Below are 12,797 nucleotides of genomic sequence, written 5' to 3' on the forward strand. Positions count from 1 at the left end.
CACTTTTGGAAACAGGACCGATCTCAGAGTTCTTCACACTCCTCAGTGGAATTTGTCTTGTTGTATTGATACATTGTTTATAATAAATCTTGACGTGTGTATACTACCAAGTGTTGTAAATGAATATATAAAACTCTTCCATTCATAAAAACTGCAGTTGTCATAGGATTCATCCGTGTGTTGACAAAGCTACATGAGACGAGAATACAGTTCACTGTGCTGTCATTTCATACTGTATTCTTCTACCGCATGAAGCTTTGTCTCAACCTGTGTCAGGTGTCAGAAATAGCTTTTTCATCTTTTCAAAGGTAGGGCTCACATGGTAATAAGCCCTCTTTCCTTTCTCCCATCTCTGCCCTGCCGTCTGCAGAGACCTGTGCCGTCAACAACGGCGGCTGCGACAGGACGTGTAAAGACACAGCTACGGGGGTGCGTTGCAGCTGCCCTGTGGGATTCACCCTCCAGCCTGATGGAAAAACATGCAAAGGTCAGTAAAGAGAAGATAGTGTGTGAATATACATGTGTGTGACTTATGTGAGTGGAAAGGGTTAGTTTCACACGGTTCACACGACTGCTTTCTGAGTGATCCACAGCCAAACTCTGGCCTCACCATCCGCTTCACTTCGATCTGCACAAAGCTTCGTTCGTGGTCATTTGCTCTGCTGCTGCTTGTTGTTGGTTTTGCAGTTGAGCATTTCTCCCCTTCTGGGAGCCGAGCTATGACGTCAATGACGGTGGTCCGAGGAGAAGATGCTGCAGCGTGGGCCTTAACAATCCAAACACATTATTATAGCCTTTTGACTTTCCTCTAAACAAACAACCTCGTGGAGTAAGGCAGACCTGTGGGTCTGTGGCTGGGTTGGAGCCCAGTCCCACACAAGTCTTTATTTTTGTCAGGGCTGGACAAAGAAGCAACAAAAGGGCTTCAAGGTTTTCTGTTTTTGAACTTTTCAAATGCATAAAGAGGTTATAAAGAGCAGAATAGCGGTCCCAAACAATCTGAGAATGTGTCATCAGCTCTCATTTTAAAGACTGCATTCATACGTCCAGCAGTGCAGAGCAGGCCACTTCTGTTTGTTTGTCTTCAGTTGGTGGAAGAACCCCAGAGGGTAGGGGCTTCTGTCTGCTCAGCTCCTCAGGACCTTTCATTCAATTCAATTTTTATAGAGACAAATCACAACAACAGTCGCCTCGAGGCGCCTAATATTGTAAGATACACAATAACAATTGAGAGCTTTTCTTTAGTGAAAGTAAAGCATTCAAACACTATTCTAAGATGAATCACCGAAGTACAGCCAGCTGAAGAAATTTGACTATCAACAAAATTATGTGATGTTTCATTCACACTAGAGTAAAAATGCAACCTTGTGATTAGCAAATAAAAGTGATTTCTCAGTAATTGCACTGAATGTCACTGATATACAGACTGGTGAAGGTTTGCAAAAAACTGCTAATTCATAAAAACACATCTGTTTGGAAAAGCAATTCAAGTGTTTGCCAGCTGGTTCTAAATCAAGGCAAGTTTGACAAGCAGTGTATATCATTTTGTGTTGAATCGCCATCCTGTTTGTGGAGGAATTTCTTTCTTATTTTAGATCTGTGAGGGTCTGGCTCGACTGAATTTAAGCGATTAGTGTGAATTTCTGTTTAATGTGAATTAGTGTGGATGCATTCTGTCGTGGCTGTGTGCAGGCAGGAAGAGAGGACCCAAAATGCAGGACTCACAGAGGCAGAAGTAATTCAGAAAACTCAGCTTTATTGCTGGGATAGACTGAACAGAAAAACTAACTAAACTGGGAATACGGAACAAACTAAACAGGTAGACAGGCTGGCAAACAGAACACACAGTGAAAGAGGGTACGACGCGACAACGAGCAGGGGAAGACGCAGACACTAAATACAAGAGGTGAACAGAGCTAAGAGGAAACAGCTGGGAGACACGGCTGACGCTGATTACACTGACGAGACAGGGAGCGCACAGAGCTGAACGCACAGACATAAGGCACAGACCTACAAAGTAAAACAGGAAGTACACGACAGACAGAGCGAGCCAGACGAGACAGAAGTTACCAGACGCAGACTCATGAGCAGACAGAATAACACCATGGACAGACAGAAGGAACACAGAGAAGAGGATAAACACTGGGAAACCAAATAACAAAACCTAACAACAAGAACTCAGGAAGTACTGCCAAAACTAGGAAGCTGAAATACTAGGACAGAACCCAAAACAAACAGTCATACTTCGTAATGAAATCAAAAGTAAAAGTACAAAACCAAAAACACTGGGCCACCGACCCAGGACCGGGACATATTCGGCAATAGGTTTGCAATTTTTTGCAGTTTATCACAGTTAAACTTCATATTATCATGAACAGACCTAGTCCCACATCGCCGAAATATTTCAACAAAGCAGCAAGTAAAGCAAACAATATAATATCACGTCAGCTTCACATGGAATCATCTCCTTCTGTCACAAACCATCTCTGATACTCATCTCTATTCCACCCTGCCTGCACTCTCTTCTTCACCCACCTGTCCTATGCAGTGTCCACTGCTGTTGATTCTCTGTGTTCAAACTCATTGCCACTACTCCTCACTCTTATACTTGATTCTCACATTCTGTCGGCCTCTGTTGACTTTCCTCTTTTCTCCAAAGCACCCCTCCTCCTCTCCAGACTGTAGCCTGTTCCCTACTTTCACTATAGATCAAAATGTCATCTGCAAACATCACAGCTTGTCACAGAGACTCCTGCCTGACCTCGTTTGTCCCGTCTGTCACCATTGCAAACAAAAAGGGACTCAGAGCTGATCCCTCATGTAATCCCACACCCACTCTGAAACCATCTGTCACTCCTACCATCCCACCCTCACATGCTTCTCTGCCACTCCTGACTTCCTCGTGCAGGACCACAGTTCCTCTCTTGGCACCCACAGAGACACAGTGCAACTCCTGTGTTTCTCCATCAACACTCTTTCTCAGCTTTTAGTCCTTTACCTTCTCTCACTTCCTCAATTTGATTTTCAAAGTCATCCCACACAATGCCATCCAGTTACATTCTTCTCTGTGTGCACCTTCCTCTAATTTTATATGTTATGCTATGTCGATTCCTCTTCTTAAAGTGTTCAACAGCCATTTCCATCCTTTTTGCAAATTCCACCACCGTTGGCATTTCTCTCCTTTACACCATACCTATCCATGAGCTCGATTTCCTTCTCCTTCATGTCTGTTGGAGTCTGTCCCAAACAAAGCAAACCTCCTTTGCAGACACTCTGCGCCACTTTTCTATAGAGTAGCTCTCGCTTTTAACTAACATCCAACTTGGAGTCATACGCACTGATGCTCATGACAGCACGCCTTCGATTTCCAGATTCAAAACTAATTATGCTGTCTGACAAAGTCTACACCTCCACAACAGTTAAGGATGCCTCTGGGAGTAAAATAGGCCATCTACTCAAAGATCAGTTCCCTCGCTCTTTTTACTGAACTCCAAGTTGCCCCATTTTAATAAATGTTAAGCTTCTGTGGGAGTGTTGAGAGTCACAGTCACATACTCTTCCTTCAGGATTAGTCCCACTCCATTTAGCTTCCTATGGTACGGTAGAACAGTTTGAATCCACCATCCTTGCTTCCCTTGATGGTCCTTACTCTCACCTCTGCTCTTCTGCTTCTCACTGCCTCCAAACACACGTCCTGCCTCTCCCAGTCTTTGGTCTTTGGCTGACAGTAGCACCTTCTCTTTGTGTAATTTCACCTTGCTGACCCATGCCAACTACATATCAGTAAAGATTTGCCTGAAAATAAAAGTTTATTTTGGTGTGTAATAGAAGATGTGAACAGGTTTTCAGTGTGGTACGTTCTGTGAGTGATATCTGATGTGTAGAGAGACATTTACAGTAAACAGCCCACAGGTGATGGACGTGAGATAGATGTCGACGTAGAATCAAGGAATTGGTCATTTTGCACAAGGCAAGATGTCCAGAATCTGGACAGCTGGTCTTATGGAAGTATGGTCCTATAATTTAAAATACTGTGTGCGTGCATGTCTTCCAGATAAAGTGTGTCTGCAAAATGACTGTGGGGCAGTCTGAGAATGTGGCATGTAGGTGTGTGAAATTCTGGAGCCAGAGCTGTCTCAGGCCTGCAAGGCAGACGACGTGTCGGCAAACTTTGAGATGTTTGAACAGTGAGGCCCACGCTGGCCTTTCTCGCTCTCTCTCTCTGACACACACACTCTCTTCTTCGACCTTGATGTGCACACGCTCACACAGACAGCACCATCCAGCTGCAAATACAGTAAATACATCCATTTACCTGCAAGAGCACTCAACCACAAGGCAAGACGAGTCAGCGTAATTTCAAATGATTAATTAATAATGTTAGCCAGCTTTGACTGGATGCATTGATTTAACATGTTATTGTTATGACACAAGAGCTTATATAAAACTAGGTCAACTAAGTCAAAAAACAAGAAAATGAATGGAAAAAATTATCAAAAAGCAAACGTGGTGCAAGTGAAATCATTAAAAAGAGAACAATGTAAAAATTAAAATCAACAAATCAACCAGTAAAAAGGATGAAATCCATAATTTATGATTATTAAGATGACAAAAAATTTAATAATGAAAAAACATGATCTGTTATTGTCACCCTGTAGCTTGTAAATTGTTGACTTTAATCATTTCAATATACAATTTCTCGGGTATGAATTTCATAACTAATTTTAAACTAATTAGCTTTACTAATGGGTACCTGAGTTTCATGTTAAATGCTGTTGGAGCATCACTGATCTTTGAGTTTGTAAAGCTGTGTGGTCCCACCCTGTGTTACAGTACAGTACTTAAATCATGTCACAACTTGATTCCAGTGTGGTGGCACTAGATTTTATCATAATGCCGAGGTAGTAAGCAAGTGTTTATTTCTCCATTTATATGTCATTACTTGTACTTGGTATGTCATTTATGCTGATATGTTTATCCATCTGCTGCTGTTACACCATGTACAGCTGTCACTGTTGTATGTGGTGTAACCATGTACTGCTAACAGTGCTACTAATAATCGCTGTGTTCATAAATGGTTTACTAAGGAGGAGTAATGCTATATAAATGATATTTACTTGCTAATACCTTACTAAAAGCTTAATAGCGTGACTGATTTATTTCATTATGACAAACTGCACAATAGTACAGCTGGAGGGGGTCAAAGTAGAACCAATGCTCCTTCTTTGCTCAGCCATAAATACTTGAAGATAAAGTCACGTAAAGATGTAAGACCTGCTTTTGTTTTGAGGTACCTGCTGAAACAACTGGTGCTGCATCCTTTTGTTGTTGTTGTTTTTTGAGTCGTTTTAAAGACAGAAATCAGTCAAAGGGAATTATTGCACACGGTGTATACTGAAAATGATTCCAGCGACCCTTTCAGCACCATCATCTGCTGGCAGTTATGTAAAGATCACAGCTGGAAGATCATCTCTTCAGATGTCAAGTTAAGAGCCCAGCATCTTGTGCGAACACTTACACTGTCCCTTTGGGTGATTTGTGATGCTGACAGAACCCAGCATTTATAGTGGAGAAAAAAAAGATTCCCCGCTCTGCTTTTTTGCCTTGAGTTAGAAAGATGGATAGGAGTGCAGTCCAGCTGTCCCACGCCCACATAATTTGGTTGTGGATCAGCCCCCGGGCTTCATAAATCCAGCGCTGAGGGGAACTGAGAAACACAGAGCAGGCAGCTCACATCAGTGTCTATCAGGTCAGAAAACATGTAAGATTGGAGAAATATGGCCACAGTGTGACATCACCCACAGGTCCTTAAATGTGGGCTTACTGTTTGCCTCTTCATTTGAAATGGCTACAGTGAAAAAGTGATCAAAGTCAACAGCCCAAGAAAAACGCGACCGCATCGCCATTAAAGCTGAAAGACGCAATGACCAGTAGGTGGCTGTGGCCATCTTTTACTTACAGTCCATGCTTTTACCCCGTGTCTCATGCAGAGTTTACTGTTTAGTGTTCAAGATCCACTCATGATACTTTACATATGTGTGATAATGGTTCCTGTCTGACGACTGGCTGAAAAACAGTCTCTAGTGTCTAAACTCTTTGGATGTGCGTTCATTTTCTGAACCGTGTGTGACGCCTTATCAGTTCCAATTTTCAACTTACTGGTGTATATTAGCAACAAAATTACACCCTTTTAAGTGTCTTAAGTTAAGAATATTTGCTTCACTTCAGCCAGTCCTGGATGTAAAAGACTGAATATTTTAACATCTTCCGTTAGGTTGTGTTAATATCATTACTGTGTATATGGGCTCTCGACATCATTCAATCTAAAGCGGGGTGACAGCTTCCTGTTACCTTGAAGATGCAACATCCTGCTCCAGGACATATACGCGTATTTATGTGCGTCGTGTGTGTGTAGGTGTATTCCACTCTGGTGGCGCGTGTAATCACAGTAGTGTTAGCAGTGTATTGTAGTGCATAGGGTATAATTGCTTGCATTTAGCAGTTTTCAGAACATAGTAGTTAGTGGCAAGATAAACGCCGTGCTATGAGGTGGTCTCCCGTCTAATGTGCCTCTAAATTGCTTGATCGAGACAGACAGCTCTCCTTCGGCCTGTTTGCATCCAACTTAAATCTAAAGCCAAGGGGATGTGCCCTGTCGTGCCTGTCTATCATAATCACTTCAATATAAATATGTAGGGCATGTTTAAAACCCACAAGTCTGATAAACGCTCTTTCATCTGCGCTGAAAGACAAGGCGGTTCAGCCTCTCACGATGACAGACACGCCAACCAGAGGAGCCATTTCATCACAGGCTCTCGTGCCGACAACTGGGTCAGAGAGAAAGACAGAGGGAGAGGTTGTTTTTAACAGCTTCCAGATGTTTGATTAGATGGTGCACACTGGTGGTTATATGTTACTGTAGCACATGTGTGCGCGCTTCTGTTTTTGCAGGTTAATTAACGCAGATTTCAGTTGCATGTACGCTGTTGGACCTCTGCGTGCGGTTATCTGTGTTTCTGTGTGGTCGGCGTACAAATCCCACTACAGTGGCACCGAAGACACGTTCCCACTGGCCTGCATTCCTTCTCTACTTAAAGAGAAGTGAAAACAAACAGACAAACATACATTCACATCAAACCGAGACAAGGACATGATCACAGCCATTCATGGGGAAATTAATAGACCTTTACAGAAGGGGAATCATCTAGATGAACAATTGTGCTCGTCCCTTACTGTGAGTTTGTCTTTCTGCTGATCTTTGTGTTTTGAAGCAGAACTAGTGACTGAAAAACACAAGCATAAAGAAACAACTTGTCAGTTAACACATACCCTGCTTTCAGTCTACTATGATTAGCGATGGTTATGTTTCAATTTTCTGCTTCATAGTTGCACTAGGAAGTTTAATTATGCTACATGTGCTATGAACGTTCTGTAAAAGTCAAGCACTGAACATGAGTCAGTGGCCCAACACCTGCAGGTGATTGTACATTCCTGTTAGCTGTCTCTGGAGTTCACTCAGCCCCTGAAGGACACATGTGTAGTTGGTGCATTGTGGTGTAGTGTCTCGAGGACCAGTTCACACGGTCATAATAACTGGCTGGTATGCAGACACCTGCACAGAGCTTCACACTCGTGATGTGAGGATGAAGCTGTGACACTCTTGTAACAACACCAGTTGCACATGTGACACCTTTTTTATATTTTGGTACAAAAGTGATCTGGTAGTGTGGCGTGAACTTGCTGTGACAGCATTTTTAATCTTGTTTACATTCTTTATAGATGCTCCCGGTCAAGAAAACACGGCGGGCAGGTGGCTACGTTTGACCAAAATCACCATCACAACCTCAGTTACTAACAGCATCTGCCTCCTGAGCCACAGTCTGGATGCGACTCATTCAGTCTTTCAATATGACACATTTGTCCGACAGTTTATATAGAAACATAATTTAGTAACTCGTATGTCACTTTTGACCTCGGGAGAAGTCGCAGGTCAGTGAGATCAAGCCTGAGACACACTGACTCAATCGCAGCCGGCCGTCTCTGTTCCAGCTGAAGCGGGCTGGATCACTGACTCTTTCACTGTTGTGAGAGTTTGGAGCCCTGGCCCACATGCCCTCGTGGAGTGTTTGTTATTAAACAGCACTAGGATCGAACACTAGGATCATTTAATACCTGAACAAATACACGCTGCCTCCCGGCATGATGTCTGTCCCCGTCACCACCAGCACCCCGCAAAGAACACCTACGCTCTTCAAGAAAACTAGATCTCCTTTCCCCCGTGCATAATTATTTGTGGAGGTTCATGTTTCTGCAAATTTATTCCATTTAATTGCTTTTTACTGCAAATATTTGGTAAAACCACACAGCTTATACTCAGGAGGTCTGTGTGCACATTCCTGCAACAAATCTTATATTGGCTTAAGTGACCAGAGCTGTATTCCTGGTCAGTCTGCTTCAACGAAATGGACAGGCAATCATACTGGAGACCCTACCGTTGACCTCTGGAGGCAACAGTCAGAGTTGAGGAGTTAGAGTCCATCATTCCTCCAGTTGGCTAGTATAGTCCACAGCACTGATCACTTGGGCCAGTTGCTAGGTCTTAATCAGGCTCTGCAGCATCATCAGGGTCTCCACTGGAGTCAGGTTTCTCATTCCAAACACTGGGCTCCTCAAACCCAGCCTGAGGCTCACAGAGAGAAAGAGAAGGGGTCGGGAGGCCTGTTTCCTTTGGCTCAGGTGGATGTCAGCAAGTCTTCTCATTTGTGATTTTTTTCTCTTTTTGTTAAAAGGTTCCAGAATATTTTCTTTAGCAGTGCAGACAGATTTTGCAGGAGTGACTTAGTGAGTGTCATGTCAGGTAAACTTCTCCCTCTCTGTGTTTGAAAGTCGAAACGATGCTCTGCTCTAAACTTTTATGACTGTTTCCAGAACCACCGTTTTTCTGCGAGATTCTCCTCTGCTGCTACACGCTGTTAAATTCATTTCTTCCGTGTTAATGCACACTTTTAATTTCTACTGAGAAACACTCCAAATTCAGCATTGCAATAAACATTTTGACACATTTTCTATCCCTAAAGAAGCCGTTCATTGTCTCTGTAATGTTTGATTTTGTGTTTGAGTGGCATCACACTCTCAGAAAATTCATTACCTAGGTTCAGCTGGAAGTGGACTGCTCTCGCCAGCTTTTTATTTACTTTATTGTAGTTGATAAATTTCTCGTAAATCCAAATCCTTAAAGTGACTTTACAAAAGGTCTAAAAAGTACTAAATTTGGCTGTTGAACATAAACATTCATACACAATCGGTTTGAATCGTCTGGTAGACCTACGTGGTGTTCAGAGAGACGTGGTAAAGGTTGGAACTATTGATTGGAGGCTGGAGTAAGTTATTGATCGTCTAGAGTAAACGTCAGACATGGATCCCGAGAGACAGCCTGTGGGTGTATCTGTGTGTGTTTGTGTGTGTGGTGGTGGTAGTGGGGTTGAAATGTTCAACCACTCCCTTTACAAAGGCAGGACACATCATTGCATGTGCACCCTGTCAGAGAGTCTCAGCTCAGTCCAGCTTGTTTTGCAGTTAGTTCACCTGCATTAACAAACCCACGACCTGCACGATGCTATCAATGTGCTCATTATCCATAAAGGTGTTCTTCTATTGTTTTCTCATGCAAACACAAGCAGAAGTGCTGTGTTGTTAGCTGTGATAGCACTGCATAGCCCAGCTACAAATTATGTTGTTTAGTGTCGACTGTACTGTCAGTAAACACTTCCTTGATGATGAATGTCACGTACCTTGGGGGTCCTGTGATTTGACCTCTAGCACCATCCTGAGGTTGCCCAATGCAAATACTCTGGTTTATGATTCCCCTGAGTTTCTCAACAGCACTTTTGCTAGGCTTCATCCTTTGCGCTCGTAGCCAAATCACTCTTGTTTCTGATGAGTCAGCTTCCTGTGAGGAACTGCTGGCTGCAGCTAGTCTTGTTTTAGGTGTTACAAGAGACAAATAATTCCTCCAGTAAACTGACAAGTATTTTTGAAAGCACCTTCTACTCTCAAATGTTCCTTTTAAAGACAGCATTACCCACCTGCTTGCTAGCTGTGAAAACCTTGTAAATTCATCATGATGGCTAAAGGCAAAATCGTCTGAATGCAAAATTAAAAGGCTAAGCTTGGTGGAGAGGTGCATGAACCCACTGAACTGTGATGCAGGAAACTTTAAAGTTGTGAAATAATGCATTGGTCTTGGTAGAGGATTGCACTCTTTTTATGATTATATAAAATGACTGGGTTCCTCAGGTGATATTTTATGCATTTTCTTAGAGAGAGGATGAAGAGTTCCGCCATTTGCGAAGGAGTCATAGTAGGAGCCGCTCCTCCTCCTAACAGCTGAGGCGGTTTGGGCATCTGACTCCTGGATTCCTCCTGGATGGATGGATGGATGGATTTGCAGCAGTGGTTCCGTGTAGAAAGACCAACTCTGACATGCCACACATATCACACAACCTCACTTGTCTTTAACTGTCCTGTGTCTTCTCTCTAGATGTGATCATTTCAAGATGTGCTAAAACTTAATGTATTTATTTAACCTCAAAGCTTATTTAAGCTCCATTCAGGGTAATTACATACCCCATTATAAGGTTCAGCGGTCCCTGGTGGGGTCATTAAGTGTGGGTTGTGTGTGCTAGTGCTTGCAGCTGCCAGAATAATTAGGAAGCTTTCTGTGTTGGGTAGATGGTGGTAGCTACCTTTGTTACATTAGAGGCATTAGAGGAGACAATGTGGGCAGAAGGGGAGTGATGGTGTGTGTATGTGTGTGTTCCTTAGTTGGTATATAGGCCAGTATACCTGAGAGAATTTAGGTAAATTCTTTTTAAACGATTACTGAACTTACTAGATGCAGAAAATGAACCCAAAAAAGCTCTTGACTTCCTAAAGTCTCAAAGTCCTGAGGCCAAGTGTGCCTGGGCTGGTACCTGAAGGGAAAGATAGCCATGCGTTCTGCGGTCAGCCACAGAGGAACAGGAAAGCAGCTGATTGATTTAAAATCCTCAGAGAGAATCAGAGCCTCACGTTAGACACGAAAGAGGAAGCTACAGAAAAATACAATGTGTAAAAAAGAAAGTAGGAGCAGATGACACACAAAAATGAAATCCAAGTTGAATTTCTGACAGTGAAGAGCAGAAAGCAAAAAGGAGCAATCAGCAGCCTCCTTGTACTTATCTGTAAGTATGACATCACAGTCTGGAGTGTTCGACAGGCTGTTGCATGTGTCTGGATGCCCTTACCTGTCCTACACTCCATAAAAAAGAAAGATCCCTGAGCCTTATTTTCTTCCCATCAGCCACGGGGAAATCTGTTTTAGCGCAGCCAGATGGAGGGACAATCCCTTTAAACAGGGCACGGCGGGACACAGTTTACTACATTTCTACTGTGGCGCAAAGCCAGCTCATTCTGGATTCCTGTCTCAGCTCCATATTTAGATGAAGAGTTCATTCAGCAGAAACTCCCTCAGGATAGAGACTGAGATGATCGGGCCAAAGAGGCTGAGTCTGCCCTGCTGGAAAAACACAGTGGATGACTTACTGTTTTATGGGGCTCCTATCACGCCACACTGAGAGAACGTGTGCGCGTACTCCTGTGCTCTCACCACCTCTTACTGATGCTGGTAGTAACTGGCTCCAACTGGTTAAAGCTACACACTGCATTAAATGCATGCTACTTCTTACATGTAATGGTGCTGTTAATTAACACAACAGCAAGTTACCACAGGTGCTCCTCTTCACTGTCACAGCATCACAACATCACAGTCCCTCAAAATCACAAACTCTGGAAGGTTGATGTCAGCAACCATGCAAATCTTAGATCTATTAGTAATTATTCAAGAGAAATGTAAGACTTCAGTCTCCATGACTGCAGTGGATTATCCCGTCTAAGCAGAAAACTATGTATGGCAGGAATATGACACGCTAAAATAAACCAGAAGGTTTTTGCGTGTTTGTGCTCTTGTGCTGACTTCTTCACTCAGGCCATAAAGATCTACATTTTTAATATATAAGAGTAAGCCATGTAAGTGTAAGCCACACTGCTTCTTACATGTGTTAACATTTTCATGATATCCATGAACCATCGTACGTTTTTGCTGCAGGGTTTTCATTTTTTTTTTCCCAGTGGAAGATTACTTGGGAAGTGGGGGTTTGAAAAGTTTTGATTGTGAAAGTTTAAAGCAGGTAATGTGTGTTTGAGACTCATTTAGTGCCACTAAAGAGACAACAACAAAACACTTACAACAAAAGGCACTGTACAAAGATGATCCAGCAAGAGCCAATAAAACAAAGAAATACTTGAGACACAAAGATGTGGAGAAAAGCCAATTTACAACTAAAAGTAAAGACCCAACAATCACATGATGCCCTATAAGCAAGCACTTGGCGACAGTAGGAAGGAGAAACTCCCTTTTAAGAGGAACAAAGCTCCAGCAGAACCAGGTTTGGAGAGCAGCTGCACTGCACCGTCACCGGTTGGGGGTAAGAGGAAAGAGAAGAGATCAGAGAGAGACAGGAGAAACGACACACTATGAGAGAGACAGCCAGAGTTTAATCATCACTGATGATTAAAGTATGATGGTGTATAGATACAGGGAGTGAAAAGAAATGAGTGAAGAGTAAACAGGGGCCCTCCCACCAGCCTATTGCAGCATAACTAAAGGATGGAAGCTCGTAGCAGAGCCTGGTACCTGAAGGCTCTGCTTCTCATTCTATTTTTAAAAACTCCAGGAGCCATCAGTAAGCCTGCAGTCT

General features: G+C 42.9%; 1 protein-coding gene across 1 annotated transcript in view; it reads left to right on the forward strand.

The window, feature by feature from the left end:
- scube1 (signal peptide, CUB domain, EGF-like 1) overlaps window positions 1-12,797 on the forward strand; it is a 120,339-nt gene that overhangs the window by 84,972 nt on the left and 22,570 nt on the right. The window contains exon 7 of the mRNA XM_085376815.1: window positions 371-487. Within this exon, the coding sequence (XP_085232941.1) occupies window positions 371-487 (117 nt within the window). The remainder of the gene's footprint in view (window positions 1-370; window positions 488-12,797) is intronic.

The sequence above is a fragment of the Diplotaxodon limnothrissa genome, linkage group LG17 (genome assembly GCF_057381915.1).
Source record: "Diplotaxodon limnothrissa isolate DT_005_m linkage group LG17, D_limnothrissa_male_GT1.1, whole genome shotgun sequence".
Taxonomy (NCBI): domain Eukaryota; kingdom Metazoa; phylum Chordata; class Actinopteri; order Cichliformes; family Cichlidae; genus Diplotaxodon; species Diplotaxodon limnothrissa.